This window comes from Ambystoma mexicanum, chromosome 2q (genome assembly GCF_040938575.1).
Source record: "Ambystoma mexicanum isolate Mex_15411 chromosome 2q, UKY_AmexF1_1, whole genome shotgun sequence".
NCBI classification, from domain to species: domain Eukaryota; kingdom Metazoa; phylum Chordata; class Amphibia; order Caudata; family Ambystomatidae; genus Ambystoma; species Ambystoma mexicanum.
In genome coordinates, this window is record NC_090924.1 from 419,163,763 (window position 1) to 419,186,559 (window position 22,797).

General features: G+C 43.6%; 1 protein-coding gene across 1 annotated transcript; it reads left to right on the plus strand.

Moving 5' to 3' along the window:
• The first annotated feature begins 230 nt into the window (after positions 1-230).
• LOC138568734 (olfactory receptor 1468-like) lies at positions 231-9,281 on the plus strand. The gene is made up of 2 exons (XM_069646518.1): positions 231-1,155; positions 9,259-9,281. The coding sequence occupies exons 1-2, from the start codon at positions 231-233 to the stop codon at positions 9,279-9,281; spliced, it is 948 nt and encodes a 315-aa protein (XP_069502619.1).
• The last annotated feature ends 13,516 nt before the right edge of the window (positions 9,282-22,797 follow it).

Genomic DNA, 22,797 nt, shown 5'->3' on the forward strand with positions numbered 1-22,797 from the left:
TCCAAAACTACATTATTCGGTGAGGCGTCCTGCTTTTTCACTATTCTGATTCTTCCCACCAGCAGAATACACGTGCAAGTGCACTTGACACAAGCATGCAGTGAAAATATTTGTGAATCACCCAATTTGTTTCTAACATGAGGGATATACTGTATGCATCAGTAGTGATTGAATATTTATTATGAGTCATATATATTTTTTTCTCTTATCTTCAGATTCAAATTACCCAAATGGACAAAGAGAATCAGACCACAGTGAGCGAATTCATCCTTTTAGGGCTCTCAGACCAGCCAGGGCACCAGCCATGGCTCTTCTCAGTCTTCTTCACTGCGTACATTACAACTCTCTTAGGAAATGCAACCATCATCTTCATTATCAGGGTAGAAAGTCGGTTGCACACCCCTATGTATTTTTTCCTTTGCAATTTGTCCTTTGTTGATATCTGTTTCACATCTGTCACTGTCCCAAAACTTCTGATCAACATGTTTTCGCAGAAGAAGAGTATCCAATTTATTGGTTGTGTGACTCAATTTTTTTTCTTTCTTTTAATTGGCAACATGGAGAGTTTCCTACTGAGTGTGATGGCCTATGATAGATATGTAGCCATCTGTAACCCTCTGCACTACACCACAGTGATGAGCTGGAACTTCTGCACTGGAATAGTTCTATTGGTGTGGCTGATATCTGCACTCCATTCGCTGATCCACAGCGTTATCGTTTCCAGCTTGTTGTACTGCAGATCCAACATCATACACCAATTTTTCTGTAACCTCCCATCGTTGCTACAGCTCTCCTGCTCAGACATCACCAAGTATCAGATTTTGATTTCAACAGAGGGGTCACTTGTAGTCATCGGTCCGTTCATTTTGATTGTAGTCTCTTACGCACTCATAGCCTTCACTTTGCTGAAGTTGCCGTCAGAGCAGGGAAGATGGAAAGCCTTCTCTACGTGTTTCTCCCATTTAGCTGTTGTGACCCTCTTCTACGGGACAGTCATCTTCCTAAACTTTCGGCCATCCTCAATAAACTCTGTGGATTACGATCGCGTTGTTAGTGTGCTGTTCACCATTGTGGCTCCCATGTTGAACCCTTTCATCTACAGCTTGAGGAATAAGGATGTGAAGGATGCCTTCAAGAAAGAACTCTGCAAGAAGACAAGGGGGTAAATGCTTAACCAATTAGCAAACTAAATGAATGTCTCAGAATTTAATAATATGCTATATGAAATATAGTAATAATTAATACAATCTCACCAACCTTCAGCTTCATTATTCATACATTTATCTTCAAAATCTTCTCACAGGTTCTGTGTGTGGTTCCACAAATTTGGGGTATGTAGACTATTTGAAAAGCAACATTACTGTGATGAAAGAGGTGGGTGTGTTGGAGAAAACACTACACAAACTATACCTGCCTCGTGTGTTGCAACATGCAATGGGTTGTACAAGTATAGCAGGGCTAGGTGTGGTTGCCAAACTTCGCTCTGTCCTGTCCACCCTGTGTGAATTCGAATGATTGAGCCTTAAACAATGAGACTACATATGTGAGGACTGCATATCACATGGCCATGTCAGCAATCACTACTATTGATTAATTACTAATAGATGCATACATGCACAAGATATACAGAAAGCACACCTTAAACCAATGTTAATACTTCTGAAAGCATTAGCATATGAATGATGCATTATATTTTTTCAAATGGCATTTAGCTATCAATAGCTTATTCAGAAAGATGTTTCCAAATGACAAAGACCATTGTTTGAAATATATGGAACAGTTTTGCCAACGTGCTGTAAAGGTTTACAAACATTAGTAAGAGTATAGTATTGTTTGTACTAAAGGACCAAAGATATATTGAATGTGTATTTGTTTTTAAAGTCGCCTCTCTAACCCTGTACCCGAACCTTCAGAAATCAGATATCTGCTATTTAGTTGCTGACGCTGTTTGGCCTCCTTTGTAGCTTTCCTTCTTCGTAAGAATGGTGCTAATTCAGACTTACAACGTATATCAGCTATTTCTGACACATTTTGTACAACCTAGCTATTGTTAGGGTCAAACCTGATGGGTATAACAGACACTTGTTTTATTCTGAATTCGATGCCATGACTTATAAGGTGTGTGTGTGTGACATGTGTCTATCTATTGACGAAAAGGCTACTACCCAAAAACACAAAACATAACAACCTAGATATTTTACTGTGTAACTGCAATCCCTGCAAAGCCAATGCTTTTTACTTTTAACTTGACATTAGATATGCAACCTTCAATGATGTTATGAGCGGTGTAACTGATGGCATCACTGATCGCTGAGGCCATCGCGTTTGACATTGATAATCATACATAAGACATTGCTATTGACAGTGAAGGAGTTATTACTGTACGTGTAAGGTTACTATGTTGAAAAGTGTTTCTATTATTTAATGCTGGGCTGCAGGTAGGTGTAGCATACGTGAGGTGCTTGAACTCAGCATGCACAATGTTTTGCCTGTTTAATGAGCAATGCATGGACACACACTTAATTTTGACTTATTTGGGTGGTGCTTGAAGTGATACCCAGAGAAAGGCAAAGTTATTGGTGTAGAGAGATGTGGTCTGAGGCATGCATTTGGAAGGTGTAGTTGTAGCAAGTCTTATGCGCTTGAACTCAGCATACAAAGCCATTTTTGTTTTTAATGCGCATGCATGTACACACACACACTTCTTTTTTGTTCTGGCTTTTTTAGGTGTTGGTTGAAGCGATACTCAAAAGAAAGGCAAAGTTATTGGTGTAGAGAGGAATGGCTTGAGGCATACATCTGAGTGGGCACATAAAGCGTCCTAAGTATCAGGCCCATGGACTACATCAGAATGTATCTACTAGATGTCTGGAATTTCAAAACTGGAGGATTCCAAGGACTTGTTCACAATAAGAGATGCAGAAGAGGCAAAGGAAAGGTGTGATTGGCCAAAAAACCTTGGAATTACCTTACAGAAACTTTCACAAACCTTGAACACTTCTGGAAAGATTTGAAGACGCATTTGTTCTTGAAAGGAAACACCACCTTTGTTGTTGTTGCTCTGTGCAAGCTGTTCCCGAACTTCTCCTGCAGGGAACTGAAAAAGTAGAGGGCTCAAAACTATGTTTGGAGGAAGGAAAGGGGTGGATTCACATCAGGGAAAGGACTGTGAAGTGGCCACGAAGACTAAATAGTTAGATGTTTTGTGGATGGCTGGGCAGAACATTTTGGTCTAACTGCAGGAATCACCCAGGATTACCTCTGGATTCCCATGGGAGAATCACAAGGCGAGATCGGAAAAAAGTGCAGCATGGGAAACAGTGGTGGAAAGGGGATAATATGGGGGGATCATGCGATTTACAAAGTTGGGAGACTCTGGGGGAAAACAAAAAGAAGGAGGGGTGCACATGGAGAAAGAATGGCAGCAGGTTTGGGGAAGTCTTTTTATTTTTTCACTATTTACCTATTACAGTGAGAATGAGCAAACGCTGCATTACCACAAGCGCAATAACTATGTCAATATAAGGTACATGGTGGTTGTTGATGTATTTCTGTGGTGAATGTGTGGGGTAAACTACCATGGGAATTAAAGAAGAGGGAAATAGTGGGAGCATGGGCCACTGGCCATGGATGCCATGACAGTGAAATCCGATTATTTACTAAGGAGGGGGCTATGACCAAAGATCCAGACCAGTGTGATTCCTTTATTCACTCATGGGGGGGAAGGGGTCATGACCTTATGCTAAATGTAGCAGAGTTGGTACGGGACATGGCCGAATGACTATGCCAGTGGTTCATGGAGAAGATATAGCATAACAAAACCCTTGAAGATCAGTGAAAACACCTTAGTTGACAGACAGGTAACATGACCCAATTTATCACAGCAAAAACCCTGACAATTCAACAGGTGAGGCCAGTGTTTACAGTCTGAACACAGAGTTAACCCCTTTGCTCTGCCCCTGAGCAAATACATGAACTCACAGAAGGGATTAACAATGAGATCAACAAGGACACATATGGATTTTGTTGTGATAAGTTGGATCATCTTAACCCATTCTCAACTAATGTATTTTCACTGAATACATATTTATTGTGTGTTTGTGTGTGTGTGTGTGTGTGTGTTATGTAATTCGTAGAAAAGGGACATATGGTATGGTTGCATTATAAAAACACATTTTAAATGATTTTTAAAAATGCATCACTGTCATTTCAAGACATGCATAACTCGTCTGCTGCCATCCCCTGCTCGTTGTGCTGATCCCTTTGGGAAATCTGGTCTTCAATGTATGTTTTACAGTTGTTATAACGTTTTTGTGTTTCCCATCACTGTCAAAGCACGGCATCATGGTCACCATTAGGTGATTGGCTGGTGGTGGCATTGAGGTGCCTTGGGCATCATGCACCATTGCAGGAGAGTTCTGGTGTCGTTGTTGTTTCAGATCCTGGATCACTCAGTAGAACAGTCCAAGTGAGATGTGTGCCATGCTGACAGAGGATCCTTTATAAGATGGTGGACAGTGCTCGCCTGCATTTGTTCCCAGATCAGTGGAGGGTCATTAACAGCCTCATAACTATATGTGAGTTGTCACAATGCTCCTGATACATTGTATCCATGTGTGTCGTTGCTCCACAGATTTCTTAAGTTCTGATACTTCAGCAACCTCGCTTCTCTATCCTCTTTGTTTGCTGCCACTGTCCCCCGCTACCTTCATATGTTTCTCCAGTCCATTCTCTTATTGTGTCTTTGTTCTTTCTTGCACAGCAGTTGTTTTGGTTGCCCTACCCTTCACTCCAGAGCCGCTCTGTCATCACCCTTTGCTCACCAGGCAGCCTGCCATTGTTCTTCACCTCAGTGTTGACATGACATCCTAATTTCTACCTTTTCTCCTGAAGGCGAAGGTGAGGCAGATCGGTGAACGTATCAGAAAGTACTTTCCCTGATGCTTGTACTGATCCACTTAATGTTTCTGCATTTGTAAGTCAGAGTTCGGGAGTGAGGCAGAAATAAAGTGCCTGCTTCACTTTCCTGATGAGCTTTACAAATGCGGGATTAATACAGGCATAGCTTTTCATGCTGGTGTTAAAGCAATGGATTCCGATGGTGTCAGCTTATAATTAACACCAGGAGAAAGAAAGCGGATGTGAACCCATTATAAAAGCTGCCTCCAAAGTACATTTTACAGGCAGCATTTACACTTCTCCACTATCGTGTTGTAAAAGTCAAGAGAAGAAGGGTTTGCCTCTATTTTACTCCTCAATTTTTGACCACCTAGTAGAAAGTAGGAAAATTACACAGAGAAGTCATTTTGCGCAAACGTGCTCATGGAGAGTATCACTTCTCTGCAATAAATGTGGAGTTTAACATGACTACAAAAACCTCAGACTCTATGGGCTTTCCCCACCGCTGAGGGGTTTTTCTCAGAGTGCACTACTCTTGTCTTGAAGAAGTGAGGATGCTTTGGCGAATGGTAGAACAATCTTTCTCAATAAAAAGGACTACCCCGATTCCCAGGAAAGGCATGGCCTTGATAATCATCGCATTCAATGTAAAATTGCCTCAACAAGTTTAGGTTAGTACTCTTTTGCAAGCTATCTGTGTTGTGTTATACGGGTAATCATGAGCAGTCAGCTTGGAATGGCCTTCGACGATGCCCAGAGCTCTCCAAATGCACCCACTGGAGGCCATGGCTAGTGGTGTTAGGCAGAATTACATGCAGTAGCCTCTGGGAACACTACACACAATTAGGAGTAACAGTGTAAGCACAATCTCACCTTTGGTATAAGTCAGTACTACACAGTTTTGTGGTAGCAGGGCTGAGCAGCCAGGCCTATCTCAAGAGGGATGTGAGCAGTACCAGATGTTAGACAAAGGACGTGCTTTCACAGTGGTTCAAACAAACACTTACTCAAGGTTTCTTGGTAAAAACAATATTAATTTATTTACACAGTTAGAAAACATTCCACTAGCAATAAGCAGCTCAATATCACACTATAACACACAACAGTACTAAACCAATATGTTTCTGAACAAGTTAGGCTCCCCAGAAGTGGGAGCAAAATGGAACTTCAGTAACTTTAAAAGGGAGTAATAAGACAAAGATTATAAGAATCCAACACAAATACTTTCTTAGGCAGGGCAAATAGTTACAGTTCACTACAAGAGGCAGTTCAATTCAATAGGCCTGGGCCAAAGTCAATCGATCAGTGTCTTGGATCGGATAGCACAGATCTGGTAGTAAAGCTAATGGCAAAACATTGGTTAAGGTGTGAGTGCCTTAAAGTCCACAAGCTGGTATCCTTCTCACTGGCTATCCGGTTTTCAACAGCACTCTGAAGAAAATTCGACCAGTATAGACATTGTTTCCAGGTGGCTTGCGAGTTGGTTGTTCCCACCAGCTCAAGGGAAGAAGTCGTCCTTGAAGGGGTTTCTCTGTCGATGGAGTTTCAGGTAATTCGGACTTGCAGCAGGGCTTCATCGGGCAAACCAACGGTCCAGGAGTTGCAGCAGTCGTCTTCCTTCGTCTTCGGTTCTTTCGTTCCAGTGGTCGACTCTGCCTTCCAAGTCCCAGAGACCTACTTTTAAACAGTTTGCTCCCAGTCATTCCAGCCTAGCTGCCACTCACCCAGCAGGGTGGCTGTCTTTACTGGATAGTCAGCCAGCCAATCATGCCATAGTGCATTCAGGGGTCCTAGGAGACTAAGCACAGTGAGTTTTGGGCACCTCCCTCATATTCTGTCCACCCCAGACACTCAGGCGCCAGAGGGGGATTCAGTGCTGAAGTCCGCCAAAGGCAAACAAACTAAGGGACCAAACCTGGAAGGACTTTTCCAAAAAGAAATGGCGGAAAAAGTTGATTGGAAACTGTTTTTACAGAGGGGGTTCAGGCGCCATCTTGAAAAAAATGGCTCAGGTTGATTTTAGCTACCGGAGCTTTTAAACGGATCGCGGTCGGGAAAATCATGGCAATACCACTGCCACCAGCCATTCTGAGAGGAAAGGATAGCATTTGAGTACTACAAGTACTTATCTAGGTATAGGGAATACTAGATATTCCCTCCAGCACTCTGCAGTAAGGCAGTGTGTGCTGTGTCTAGCAATTTTAAAAGACAGGCAAAGTCAATTTAACTTTACATTCAGTGGGAGACAGTAGTCAGTCCCAGAGACTGTATTTAAACCTTGGGAAGTCTGAATGACATCCCTGTGCCACTGCACTGAGAGTGCTGTGTGACACACAAGAAAAGATGATGCCTATGGAGTTGTCTAGAACTCCATATCTAAAGAACACAAAAGTAAAACACACATCAAAATACATGAAAGAGTTGGAAAAAAGGCTCACGCTCTTTCCAGGTACAAATTAAAGTCCTAAAAATCCAGCAAAGTTGCTGGGGGTCTCAAAAGGTAAGGGAAATTAGCACATTTATGAGAATTCTCCCTAACAAGTGGCCACTTTGTCCAACAACCATACCTGGTCACCTGCGGTGGGCAGTACCCATGGCCTGCCCCAAAGTCAGTTGTAATATTACTGGACATGGCCCGAACTGATAGCCAGTGGTTCCATTTACCCACAAAATGTCCATGCTCCTCCCCAGCAGAAAAACCTATAGTAGGAGGAAGTCATGGCCTGCAGATATGGCCAGTGGTCAATTTGGATTGGGCCTGGGCTTCAACTATGCCATGGGTACCCCAAGCATGCTGTATTGGGTGTGTTCCATTCCATGATCTGCAGCAATGATCACTGGTCGCTTCACTGTGGCATACACTTTTGCCATGTCTCAGGCCCTCCAAGCAACCCATAGTGGCATTGGCCATAGCCTGCGGCCATGGTCAGTGTTCATCTTATCTGTGGCATGGCCTTTGGCCATGTCCTGGGCTGCACAGACCTACTTCTGGTGGACACTCTACTTGGCCTATTGCCATGTCCAGTGGGGCGTTGCCCACTGAATTACTTTCAGCCATTCCCTAGGCCCTCCAAACCCATCCACAGTGGCCACTGCTTCCCTCTATTCCACCCACAGGACTACGCTGCCAGTTGTACTTTCAGCAGTGTCCTGCGCTTTGCCTATTCCTCAGGTTCCACAAAGTAACCCATAATATCTAGTGGCCATGCCTCAGGCACTCACCCCTTGAAATGGTAATTGATGAAAAGACACATTGCAGAATTGCACTTTGTGGGGGAACCTATCCATAAGAACCGTCCAACCAAAGTATTCCCACTGAATGCAAATGTTGTTTCAATTATAAACACCATCATACTAAGAGTCTCCAAGGGGCACTGCTATCAGGGTATGTTTTTTGTCATGCTCTGGGAACTCTTGGCTTCCTTATTGGGCACTGGCCATAGCCATTGGCCCAGCCCATCTATCACCTTGCCCAGAACATTGCTTTTTGTCCTCAAAACACTGATAGTGGACAGGATTATAGTCTGTGATCATGGACACATGATATTTTGTCAAGTTGCTTGGCATTCAGTCATCCCTTGGCCTCCTAAACTAACACACAATCAGCACTAGCCCACTGGTTCCCCACCCCAAAATCCCTTCAGGTCATGCTTTGTGGTCATTGAGTTAGGGGACAAGCCTAAGCCTTTTAAAGTGGCCACTGGCCCTGGCCTATAGCATTACCCCAAAAAGGGTCACTGGCCCGTTTCCAATGGATTGCCTTCATCTATGCCTCAGGTCCCACAATGTGCACCAGTCTGACTCCTGGCCCATGGCCATGGCCAGTGGCCCAGGTGCGTGGGACATAGCATCCTCCCAATGTGGCTGCTGGGCCTGGTCAATTGGCCAAAAACACCCATTTCTCGTCCCTGGGTCACAAGTTGCCACACAGCTCAGTGAGGTCTCCCAGCCTATGTATGTTGGGGGTAAGCAGGAATTTTACCCTGCAGTGCCATCCTCACAGAGCCTTTGTGATTCTCTGTCTTCCTTTTTTGTGGAAAAAGTATCCACTATTAGAGATAACATAAAAGCTGAAGCTGAGGCGTCTTTTATTGAAAATGTTCATTTTGATCCTCTCCCTCAATTAGGGATGTGGTCCACTTTTCCTCACTTCTCAGATGCTGATATTTTATCAGCTATCTAGCACCTCAAGTCTGCCACTCCAGCGGACGCCATACGCCTGGCTCTCTTAAAGGAACTATCTGGCGATATGATTGGTCACATCACGTCTGCGATGGTCAATCTTTCTTTTGCCACAGGCAATATCCCTCCCTCTCTGAAACATGCTTTGGTCATACCTCTGCTAAATAAAACCTCCTTAGATCCTCTTCTGCCTTGCATGATGAAAGTTATGGAAGCTCTTGTCTCCCTGCTGCTCTCCAGTTTCCTTGTATCTTCCTGCTACTTTGATGTATTTCAGTCTGGTTTCCGGCCGGGGTGCAGCACGGAATCGGTCCTGAACTCGGTGCTTGATGACCTAGCATGCCTGGTAGACCAGGGTGGTGTTGGAGCCGTCCTCCTTTTAGATCTATCAGTGTCTTTCGACATGGTTGATCACTCTAGCTTGATCGCCCGCCTGTCTGCCGCTGGGCTTTCTGGTCATGTTGTTGACTGGTTCACTACCTTTCTCGCCGATAGGTCCCAGTCGGTATCCATCCTGCCTTTTCGGGCCCCTCCTGTCTCCCTTGCTTGCGGGGTCCCGCAGGGATCGGCACTCTCCCCAATCCTGTTTAATATCTTTATTAGACTCCTTCTTCTCTGTAGTATGTATATATATTTCCCCACCACTGCGAGGTTTCACGAGAGTATTAGCTCTTGGAGACATCAGCAATGGAGCGTTCTGTTACAGAGAGAGCGAGAAGCCAACCTGTGTACAGAGAACACTGGGGATTCAAATGTTTGCTGAGTCGTTGGAGCTGCAGTCGGTGGGGCCTTACATTCCCTTATTACTTACTTTCATTTGTGTTCTGTAATACTAAATAAAGGTACATATATAAGTAATATATTAGCTTACTTCCTTACCTCGACCACTTCAAGTGGCGACAACGATAAATCCTGGCCCCACCGCCTCATCGAAGACAGCCCATCTCCGAGCGTTGCAGCGGCCCCTGCATATACGCGGCACCCGCCACTCAATTGAGGATCTCAGTTCCTCCTTTAAAAGAGGCACCATTCCGGCTTCCATCTGCCGCTCCGTTTCAACGTTGCAGCGGCCGCCAAAGAAGTAACTGTTCCTGCTTGTGGCTGCCCTGCGCCTGCACCTCTGCCCGAGGCCCTCATCTCCTCACTATGTGTGTTTTCCGGTCGAATATTACATTCGGATGTTTTTTTTCCTCACGTTGCCTTCACGCTGCCTTGATGTCGTGCTTACCGTAATACACAGCGTATCAGAGCAAGTTTACATGAATACTGTGTATAGCACGTGTAGATGAAACGGATGCAGATATAGCAACCAGAAAAAAAGGAAAAATACATAATATTAATTCAATAAGGACACTCACCTTATGCAGTTAATTTCCCTAACGCCTGTTCCACAGCCAAGCATGTGTTTATACAAGAATATCATATGGAGAGAGTAGAGAAATGACAAAACAAATGTTTACTTCAATTAAGGGTCACATTCATCTATCTTTAAGCACATTGAGCAGTTTTATAATTTTATCTTCACCAACATAAACCTGCAGAAGACCCACCATGTCTTTCACTGGTGTACCACCACCCATGTTTTTCCTGTCAGAGGTTGGCGAACCAGCGATTCCGTGGAAGAGACGGACCAAATCATTCGAGCAATATGCTGGTGTCATATGTGATCAGAACTGCAGCGTGGAGAAAAGGAAGTCTCTATTATTACACTGTCTGGGCCCGGCTGGGCAGGAGAAGTTCAAAGATTTACCAGAGTTACCCCCTGATGAGGATGCTAACCTAAATGAATATGAACGTTCAGTAAAGAAAATGAGCAAGCATTATGAAAAGACGATAAGTACAATTCCGGAGCACCAAATTTGGGAAGAGAATTCAAGAAGAAGGCAAAAGTGTGGAACAATACATTACTAGTTTAAGAACATTGGCTAAAACATGCAATTTTAATGCCCAGTTGGATGAAAGATTGAGGGATCAATTAATGTTAGAGTGCAAAAGCAGTAAAGTAAGAGAAAGATTATGGGCTGAAGATGATCCCAACCTGGACACTGTTCTACGTGTAGCCAAAGTAGTTGAGCACACTGAAAGATGCGTTAAGAATTGGAAAGCAGACTACAGACAACTGAAATCAAGCATTAGGTCTCAAAGGATAAGATCACAGTACCCAACACCAACAAAAATAACGAATCTATAGCTCAAATAGCTGAAATTACAAGTAGAAGATGCAAGCCAGAGAAATATGGAAGATCGCTTTGGAATGAAGATAGAAGAAAAAAGTTAACTTCTAGAGCAATTAGTAATGACGTGAGAAAGAAAAGTCCACACGGCCGAAGAGATGACTCTAAGAAAATGAACACGGGTAGGTGTTTCAGATGTGATGGCACAGATCATTGGGCGGATAACCTGGAGTGCCCTGCTCTCAAAATTATTTGTGGGAATACAAAATACGTCTACGAACTGAATAGGGAACGATAACTACAATGATGAAGACGGGGTAGAATGTGTATTCGTCATAACGGACAAAGAAAATGAAAACGAAATGGAAAGTCCTAAAGCCACAGTGTGTGTCGATGGAATCAACATGAACATGATGATTGATTCCGGAGCTAAATATACTCTTGTGCCACAGACTCTGTGGAACAGGCAGAAACATGAATATTTACATGAGCCAGACATGAGACCCAGAGCCTATGGAGGAGCTAAAATAGATGTCAGTGGGTGGTTCTGGGGCACGCTTAAGTTCAAGGAAAGGAAAGCGAATGGCAAAATATACATTACCAACGCAGGAAGAACGCCTTTGTTGAGTTGGACCCATCAGAGCAAACTCAAGGTGAAATTAGATGCTGCATCCAGTGAATCAGTTTATTCAATTGAAAATTATACTATGAAATCTCAAGAGACCAATAGGACCACTAATATTGATGAAGTAATGAAAGGTGTTTTCAGAAATGAAATTGGGTGTCTTCGTGGATTTGCCCATTAAATCAAGATGAAGCCTTATCATACTCCTGAGGCACAAAGGATTTGCAACATTCCACTTTCCATGAGAGAAGAGGTGAGGAAGAGATTAAAATGCTAGAAAACCAGGGAATTATTGAAAGGATAGATGCTAGCGAGTGGGTTTCGCCGTTAGTTGTCCTCAGAATAAAATCTGGAAAGCTGAGAATATGTGTGGACATGAGAGAACTCAATAAGTGTGTAGTCCGAGATATTTTTCCACTCTTGACCTAACTTCAGCATATCACCAAATGAAATTACATAAGAATTCTAAGAAATTGACAGCATTTATTACACCAGATGGATTGTACCAATACAAGAGACTAACTTTCGGGTTGATATCGGCTGCCTCAGTCTTTCAAAGGATCATGCACAAACATTTTGAAAGTGATCAAAGCATCATCTGTTTTCAAGATGATATTTTGGTGCATGCAATTGATTAGAAAGTACATGACCAGAGGTTACAACATGTTTACAAGAAATTATATAAGGCAGGCATGACTCTCAGTAGATACAAATGTAATATGGACCGTAGTGAAATCGAATATCTTGGGCATACAATAACTGCTGAAGGCATACGACTGAAGAAACAGTTGGCTAATGCTATAATAGACATGCCGAGACTCAAGTTGAAGGAAGAGGTAAGCACTTTTATTGGGATGGCGGAATACTATTCGAAATTCATAAGAGATTTCGGTCTCCATACTATTACACTCCATGAAGATTTAAAGAAGAAAACCTTTGAGTGGAATGAAGAATGCGAAGAGGAATTTGAAATGATCAAATTAGAATTGAGTAGAGCACCACCATTAAAGAATTTTAGAAGTTGCAGGAAGACTATCATTACAACAGATGCTAGCAATCTAGGCATTAGAGCTGCCCAGGAAGTTGGTGGAAAAGAACTTCTGATTGCTTTTGCATCGAGATTGCTAAAAGGTGTAAATAAATTGTATGCTGCTATAGAGAAAGAGATATTGGCCATCAAGTGGGCGACAGAAAAATTTAGGAATTTCATTTGGGGAGTGGAGGTGGAAATCCGCACCGACCATAAACCGTTAATACATTTCATCATGAATAAAAGTTTAGATAATGTTTCCAACTGCATAAAAAGATGGGTTATACTTTTACAAGAGTACAATTGCACAGTACGATATGTACCAGGGATAAGAAATTTTGCTGCTGATTGCCTATCACGTCTCACCAATAATTCTGAGATGGATGAGGAAAATTAGACTAATTTGCAAGTTGTCCTAAATATAGAGACACTATCCATATCTAAGACAGAATGGGAAGAGGCAGACAGACAAGATGCCCCTATGATGATTTTGAAACAAATTGTCCAAAGTAAAGAATCTGTGAAGAAAACTAAATTTGAAGAACATAGTCCCATGGATTATTGGAGAGTTGCAGATGAACTCAGTGTGGAAAATGACAGAGTCATGAAAGGTGACCGAATGATTCTGCCTGCAAGTTTACAACAAAGAATTGTCGAACTGGGTCACGAGGGTCATCAAGGAATAGTAAAGACAAAACAAAGAATATGTGATGACTTTTGGTGCCCAGCATGTGATCTACAGATCGAGAGAGTCATCAGAGAATGTATCCTTTGCAACGAAAGTGACAGGGCATGTCTGAATGTGAAATACCCTATGGTGGTGACAAAGATCCCGGGAAGAGTTTGGGATGAAATAGGCATAGACATACTAGGTCCTATTTATTGTAATGGCAAACAACAATTTTGTTTTGTAGTCATTTACCTTTTGACCAGGTGGGTGGAGGTTTTGATTAAACCTTGTATGCATGCAAAAACAATTATTTTATGTCAGAGATATGTGCAAGGGAAGGTTTTCCAAGGAATATTGTAACAGACAATGGTGTCCAGAATTCTATTGTACACAAAAGGAGTGCCATATATCATCTGCAGACGAATGGGGTAGTTGAGAGGTTCAACATAACACTCAAGGATGCCATTCGGTGGGCTTGGGCTAATGGACTTAACTGGGAAGAAGCAGTGAAGAAGAAAAGTATTGCTCACCGTTTTACGCCGCATTGTACAACAGGTCTGTCTCCATTTGAGTTAAGTAGAGGTCGTAGGGCAAACAATAAGTTGACCCATCTTGGATGGAGAGAGTGACTGTTGTGAGAAAGGATTTTGGAGAAGTATGTGAGAACATTAGAAACACTCAGTTAAGAAAATAAGCAAGCTCACAACAGTTTTTGGAAAGAAAAAAAGAGAGAGAAGCTCCAAGAGTAGGGGGTTTGGTAAGAATTAAACTTCCCCCTGTACTGAAGGATGGACCATGCAAGTGTTCCAAACCGGTAGTTGTAGTTGAGGTTTTTAAACATGCTGTAAAAGTAGAGGATGGAAGGGTTTGGAACATGGAGAGGGTGTTTGTGATGAAGCCATATAGAAGTGGAGTACCTGAGTGTGTGTACAAGGATCAGGAAGGTGCGAGTGGTGGTGAGAGCATGGAAAAGAATGGGAGGTATGTCAAAGGGGTTGGTGAGAGCATGGAGAAGAATGGGATGTATGTCAAAGGAATGATAAATAGAAATGTACTATCAAAATTTTCCTTGCCAAAACCTAAATCAGATCTTTCACACGTGTCAAGAATAGGAAGGATCATCCGCAGACCAGACCACATGAAAGATTTTGTGTGAGAATACAGGAGATGTAGAAGAATCCTGAAGTAGACTTTTGGCGAACAGTAGGAGGCTAGGGAATGGAGATGTGTAATATGTATATATCTTTTCCCCACCACTGCGAGGCTTCACTAGGGTATTAGCTTGTGGAGACATCAGCAATGGAGCGTTCTGTTACAGAGAGAGCGAGACGCAAACCTGTGTACAGAGAACACTGGGGATTCAAATGTTTGCTAAGTCGTTGGAGCTTCAATCACTGGGGCCTTACATTCCCTTATTACTTACTTTCATTTGTGTTCTGTAATACTAAATAAAGGTAGATATTTAAGTAATATATTAGCTTCCTTCATTACCTCGACCACTTCATTCTCGAAGGCTATGGCGATTGCTTTTATTCATATGCAAATGATACACACATTCTAGTCTGGTTAGACTTGACTCAGACCAAGACTGCTGCAAGACTGAGGAAAAGCCTGGAAGAATTGGGTAGCTGGATGTCATCTAACTGGCTTAAGCTCAATGCTAGTAAAACAGAGGTCTTGGTTGTTGGGACTACTCACTTGCCCTTCGCCCACACATGCTGTCGGTAAAAAACCTGGGGGTAAACATTTCGTCTTCTTTGACTATGGAGGCGCACGGGTGGCGGCAGCTTGTAAGACTGGTCATTTTAAACTCTGGGTCTTGCAGAAGGTCCTTCCTTTTATCCCTACAGCCTGTCAAGCCCCGGTGGTGGCTGCACTAGTATTAAGGGGTCTGGACTACTGTAACTCGCTCTACTTGGTGCAACCTTGCTACCTCATTAAGCGGCTACTACTAAATGTTGCGGCAAGATCTATCCTTCGCCCTCCTTTTGGTACTCAGTTGTCCCCCTTCTGAGGCAACTGCGTTGGCTCCCTGTGGAGGCCCGTGTTATGTTTAAATCTATGTGAGTAGTTCAGCGGGCCTTCTGTGGCATCGGTGCAGAATATCTGCAAGCCAAATGTGTGAATTACTCTCCCACTCGGCTCCTTAGGTCTCAATCAGCTCTTCTTATTGCCATACCTCGGTTTTGGCTGGCCCGGTCAGGTGGGCGTACCTTTTCTATTGTGGCCGCCATCGCCTGGAATAAACTCCAGCTTACATTGCGGCGTAATGTTGACCATCTCGGATTCTGGCGTAAACTGAAAACGCTACTATTCTAAACTCTTCTTTCTGTTTCTCTCTGCCTTCTGCCCCCAGCACCAGGATGCCTTCGGAGAACGCGCGCTTTACACATTCTTATAACATAACATAACATAACATAACAATGTCTGTGAAAGCAATGACAGATATTTGGAAACATTTTGTGAGCCACAAACCAATAAGATTTATTATTTTTCAATTATCCAATTTGGTTTCCCCTTACCACAATTCACATACTTTTGTGGATCTGGGAACAGCACTTGGCCAATCAAGACCCTAGAAATGGCTGCAAACAGTTTGGGTTAGTTGTATCAATGATATGATACAGTAACGGCAACACACGATCTGTATTTTGCGGTTATGAAGCATGATTTTGTGAATTTTAAATGGACTGTAGTAGAACAAAGAGAGGGGGGCTCAAATGGGAATGGGGAAGGGCCCCGGTGAATGGGGAATAACCACCCCCACCAACCTTGGAATGGGGCGGTAATAGCTCCATTCACCAGGGTGGAGTTGGTAAGGATTTGGAGGCAGCCTAAACTCCGAATGTAAACTATCTTCATGATTGATCCTGACAGGTACTCAACGAATATATAAGAGACAACTGTATTACAATATTACAATATACATGCAAAACAACCATAAAACTACGCAACATATGAGAAAAACTGTAGGTAAGCAGCATGAGAAAAGCTGGACCTTTGAGTTAATAAGACATAGAAGTTGTTCTTTCTATACATATAATTCTCTCAAAGACTAAACAGATGAACAGTAAACAGATAAACAGACATGTGTCCTTTCTCCCAATTCTATGTCCCTGCAGTCAAACGGGATTCCTGCTTGATACAGAAGATGAACCTTGAAGAAGTCGCAGGAAATAAATCAGGACTGAGAACGCCTACCATTTGCATTTAAATAAAGGGTAGGGTAAAGTAGGAGTGAAGTATCGAAGCACCCTTAATTTGAAGAAGCATGCAGCTGCTAATAGTTGTTTTATTGGTATTACCCAAATTGATATTTTACAAACGATTGTATGGTTAATCTGGCCGAATTCAGCCAGTACCATTCAATCATTTGTAAACGATCAGTTTGGGTAATCACTACTAAACATGGGGAGTTGGCATGTGAGGGTGACCCCTGCTCCCCATTTTTGGTAGTTATGGATTTTGGGAGTAGCAGGGTTGTCCCCCGCTTCTGGAGGTTTAGAGGTGGGGGACGGGAAAAAAAAGCGGACCCTGCAGCGTCAGATCCGACCTGCGTAGGAGGGATGGATCTTATGCTGCAGGGATAGAAGATGAGTGGACAGCGAAAAGGTAAGTAGGGGTGAGTGGGGGGTGTACCAGGGTGAGTGGGGTGTTTTAATTTGGGCAAATTTGGCCACGGCAACATTGGCTTTGTGGCCGAATTGACCACAGTCAATTCGTCCGCAAAAATTTGTGCCACGGCCAAACCGTATACCTCCGTTTTATTATATGATCATGCAGTATTCTGTTAGAGGCAATATTTAGAAGTATGAGAAACATCTTTCACCTTAAAATAAAATCAATAATCCTGTCTACTAAACACGCAGGCAGCTACTGAATGCAATGTAGCGATAATAAGACAGAACTGAAACATGTGGAGTTTAAAGGATGAATAACAATCAGGCATTGATTTCAGTGATGTTTGGGTAAGAATTGTGAGAACAATCCATATACAGATTTATTATAATGGAATGTTGGCTAAGCTAAATGAAAGTAAGTAGTAGAAGGAGCCCCCGTTTGTCTAATGTTAAATTTTGACAGGTGGACACGCCCCCTATTTCCAGTCTTAGTCCCTCCCGCTTTTGATGTGCGTTGATATAAACCTAATATACATTTGTTAATAAAATGGTATAAACAATGTTCGATATTGATTTTATATCAAATGTATATTTTTATAAGATGTGTGTATACATTCTATATTAGTTTGGAAATAAATGAATATAACTTTTATATAAAATCTATATAAAGAGGGGATCAGCAGGTGACAGTGTTGCTTGGTTGAGTGCCGAGAGCAAAGTGAGGTCTGAAGACAGGGATTGTGAATCTGATAAGCCTTCCAAAGTTTTTGATAGCAATTTTATTGAACCCCAAAATTTGTTATAAACATTTTATATGTTTTAAGATTCCCAAGAATATCTGATAGAAATTTGATCTAAAGGGTCAGTCCTAAGGCTATGATGGTGTAGCGGAGTGGCTTACAACCCAGATATATAGCTGCTGTGGTAGGCCTGGGAAACAAGGGCACTCTTTCTGCTTTCCAGGGGCTATTCAGGAAATGACAATTATGAACAGCTTCAGTTACGACAAGGGGAAAACACCCTCTGGAATTCCCAGGGGTTATGACGATAGTCATATTTCTGGTTGCTTAGCGGTGTATGATGGGATGGAAGACGCCCGATGGGATGACAATAATGTAGTTTTGGAGCAATCGGCCATGGCCTATGTGGGCTCCGAAGGCAGGGACTGTGAACCTAGGGTTTTGCATTTGGCGATGATTCCGGAAACTGATCTAGCCCCCTGGGGACTTGATGAAAAACAGTGTCTTGTGTGCAGGGGTGAGGAGCACCATACTCTACCAGAGACTATCAATAGTTTGCTGCTCAAACCAACTTTCAAACCTTGTGGATCCTGACAATTGCCTATGTATGGAATGTGTTTCGCTAATGGAGACTGGTAGCGTTAAAGACAATTTTATTATTTATTGTGCCTGTTATTCATAATTAATTGGAAGCCCGGAGGATAACAGTCTATGTAAGGAATTTATCCCGCTAATGGAGACCGATACGGACCCGCCGGACCTCTCCTGCATTGATATTCTGGCCATACAAGGGTTTACGACCATAATGACTGGGGCGTGTTTAATTCAGCACTTTTATAGACGGTTGTAACGCTCACCTGATTCTTGCAGAGGCGCCGGTCTTGACTGGGCGACTACCGTATCTTCAAAGGTGATGTGTAGCACCCGGTTGGCTCTTTGGGCTGGACCTCTGTGCACTGTATGCCTGACTTCAAGAGCAAGATGTCTTAGGTAAGTGAATGCCGAGCTCTCCATCTGCCTCGGGGCAGGGTGCTGTAACCAGTTTCTTCACTGGATCGGTAGCGCAGGCCTCTTGACTTCAGAGGACTGCTGTCCGTCGTTTACTGCACGAACGGTAAGTTTCGAGTAATTCTATTGTCTTTAAAGTCTTTAGCAATGATGTCTCTTGTTTTGCAGGTTCCGGCGAAGGCGGATGACGGGCTGAAGTGAGTTGAAGATGGAGTCCGTATGATGAATAGAAGCGCCTGGAAGCACGTAAGTAAGCGCTTGTTGCCTGCTTCACGATGCGCTCTAACTGTCTTTTATTTTGCAGGTACGAGTTCGGAGCGGCTGCAGGGTGCCGGAATACCCACTGGGGTTGATGTGGAAAGGAGTAATGGCACGTGAGTATTAAAGTTCCCCAATGTCTTTAAACGCACCTTGTTTTGTCTTTCAGATGCAGGATGCAGCGCCGAAGACCTCCGGAGCGTGCGAAGAGTCGGTAAGCTTTTGTCTTCCAGATGCCGGAATGCAGTGTGAAGACCTCCGGAGCGCACGAAGAGTAGGTAAGCCTTTGTCTTTCAGATGCCGGAATGCTAACCTGTTCTTTCTTGTCTTTATAGGTGTTGCTGAAGACTGGATTCAGGATGGTAAGCCTTTTTCCTTAGGCCCAGGATCCGATGCAGAAGACACGATGAGCGTTCTGCTGCAGAGGATGCAGAATAACGCAAAGCAAGATTCATCCACCGGGTGTGGTTTAAATAGCCTCCTGTAGTGCTTAGGTGTCTCCTTCCACAGCCACGCCTAGGTAAGAAAAGAGTTCCTGCTTTCCAGAAGAGTTCCAGTGTTCTGAATCTAGGGAGTGGCTCCTGCCCCACCCAACAGGAAAAGTAGTTCCAAACAGAAGAGGATCAGAGGCTCAGCTGGCAGGCAAGTAAGCAGCATGGTCTGCTGCAGGTAAGTCCACCCAAGCATTATGAGCCCGGCGCTTCCAGCGCTGGGACTGGGCACATTTATGAGCCTGGTGCCACTGGCGCCAGGACTGGGTCCAAAAGGTCCCAATTGGGACTGGTTGGCCCTCGGAACCTGGGTTATGGATCTGCTTCCAAGGGAGTCGGGAAAATCCTGACCTTTTGGAAGCAGAGATCATGACAGTACCCCCCCTCAAGGCCCCTCCCAAACCGGGCTTCTCCAGGGGTTTTGGCTTGTCAGGAAATGTTCGGTGAAATCTTTTGATTAGGCGAGGAGCGTGGACATATTCAGCAGGTTCCCAGGATCTCTCTTGGGGGCCGTAGCCTTTCCAGTCAATTAGGTAAAATAGTTTAGATTTGGAGATCTTGGAGTCCAGAATGCTTTTGACTTCAAACTCGAGTTCTCCATCAACTAGGATGGGTTTTGGAGATTTAGTTAGTCGGGTTTGAGGTTGCACGGGTTTTAATAGAGAGACGTGGAAGACCGGATGTATCTTCATGTGAGGGGGCAAGTCCAACTTGACCGCTACTGGGTTTACTATGGTAGTGATGGAATAGGGACCAAGGTATCTTGGGTTGAATGTGCGTGGCCCTTTTAGAGGTAGATATTTGGTGGATAACCAGACTTGGTCCCCTACTTGATATTGAGGGGCTTCCTTCCGATGTTGATCTGCTCCTTTCTTGTATTGTTCTTTAGCCCTTTGAAGGTGAGAAACAGCTTCCTTAAAGGCTTGGGTGATTGTAGAATGCAGGTAGTCTACTGCTGGTGTTTCAAGATCTTGGAGGGGATCCAACTCCGAGGTTCGATGGTGACTGCCGTACAAAAGAAAAAACGGTGTTTTCCCAGTTCCCGAATGGACAGAGTTATTGTAGGCATATTCGGCTATCCAAAGGATGTCTTTCCAAGTTTTTTCAGTTTGTTGCAGCATGCAGCGTAAATACTGTTCCAGAGTTTGATTGGTCCTCTCGGTTTGTCCGTCGGTCTGAGGGTGGTGACTGGTCGATAGTCTCACATCAATTTGAGCCGACCGACAGCAACTTCGCCAAAAATGAGAAATAAATTGACTACCTCGATCCGAAATTAGAACCGAAGGAAAACCGTGTAGTCGGACGATGTTTTCGAGGAATTCTCGGGCCAGAGTTGCTGCTGTTGGCAAGCCTTTGAGCGGAATGAAATGCGCCATCTTGGAGAATAAGTCCACGATTACTAGAATCGTATTGTATCCGGAGCATGGAGGTAGATCGGTAATGAAGTCCATAGAAAGCGTATGCCAAGGGCGAGGTGGGATGTCAATAGGGCGTAAGAGGCCTGCTGGTCTTTCCTTTTGACTCTTGTTTTGGGCGCATACTCCACAAGACATTATAAAGTCTCTGATATCTTTTTTCCAAGACGGCCACCAGAAGTAGCGCTTGATCTTTTCTGAGGTCTTGGCCATACCGGGATGACCTTCCATTAAAGAATCGTGATAACAGGAGATTACTTTCTTCTGTAAATCTGTGCTGGGTAGGTATAATCGTTCTTGGAAATACAATAAGTTGTCCTTTACTGCAAAGTCCTTTCCCTGCAGATGCCAATTCTGTATGTCTGCTGGAGTTACAAGTTGCCTGGCTTTATCCTTAACTTCCTCTATGGATTCTGTGGAGATTACACCCAGAATTCTTTGTTCGGGAATGATTGGTACAGGTTTAGGGTTGATCAAGTGTTCTTCCACTCCCATCCGAGAAAGGGCATCGGCTTTACCGTTCATTGTACCAGGTCGATAGGTAATTATGAAGTCAAACTCGGCAAAGAATAATGCCCAACGGAGTTGTCTAGAGGATTGGGCTTTTGCGGTTTTCAAATATTGCAGGTTTCGGTGATCCGTAATCACAGTAACGGTGTGTCGGGCCCCCAGCAGATAATGCCGCCAAGCCTTAAAGGCAGACTTGATAGCCAGAAGTTCCTTGTCAGTAATCGTGTAATTGATTTCAGGAGGCGAGAATTTGCGGGACCAAAATGCCACGGGATGCAACTGATTGGTTACCGGGTCCTTTTGTGATAGAACTGCCCCCATGGCAAGGCTTGAAGCATCAGTTTCCACGATGTAGGGGAGTTCGGGGCGAGGGTGTTTTAAGATTGGTGCAGAGATACATTTAGTCTTCAAATCCTGGAAAGCTTGTTCCGCCTCGGTAGACCATTCAAAACGTTTGTTTTTCTTTAACAAGGCAGTGATGGGCTGGACTATTCGAGAGAATTCGGGGATAAACCTGCGGTAAAAGTTAGCGAAGCCTAACATGCTTTGCACACCTTTTACGGAGGATGGTGATGGCCATTTGAGAACTGCATCGACCTTCTTTGAATCCATACGTACTCCGCCAGGTGATAATATGAATCCCAAGAATTCAACTTCAGTCACGTTGAAAACACATTTTTCCAACTTAGCGAAAAGTTTGTGTTGACGCAATCTTTCGAGGACCATTTTCACGTGTTTCCGATGTTCAGATTCCGATGAAGAATAAACGAGGATGTCGTCAATGTAAACAACAACACACACATCTATGAGCTCTCTGAGGACATCGTTCATAAAATATTGAAAGGCGGCCGGGGCATTGCAAAGTCCGAAGGGCATGACCTGATATTCAAATAGCCCATACTTGGTGCGGAAGGCAGTCTTCCATTCATCGCCCTCTTTTACTCGTACCAAGTGGTAAGCTCCTCTAAAATCCAGCTTTGTATATATGCATGCTTTTCTGACTTGGTCCAGGAGTTCAGGGATCAAAGGTAACGGATATCTATTCTTAACGGTGATCTGGTTCAGGGAGCGATAATCGATACAAGTTCTAAGGTCTCCTTCCTTTTTTGGAACGAAGAACAAAGCTGAAGAAGCAGGGGACTTGGAAGGACGAATAAACCCATTCGCCAGGTATT

What these genes read in the sequence shown, in the direction of transcription:
- LOC138568734 (XM_069646518.1), top strand. Translation starts at nt 231, where the DNA reads ATGGACAAAGAGAATCAGACCACAGTGAGCGAATTCATCCTTTTAGGG. An exon ending in GAAAGAACTCTGCAAGAAGA is followed by an intron (nt 1,156 to 9,258) that starts CAAGGGGGTAAA and finishes TAAAACCTCCTT; the next exon opens with AGATCCTCTTCTGCCTTGCA.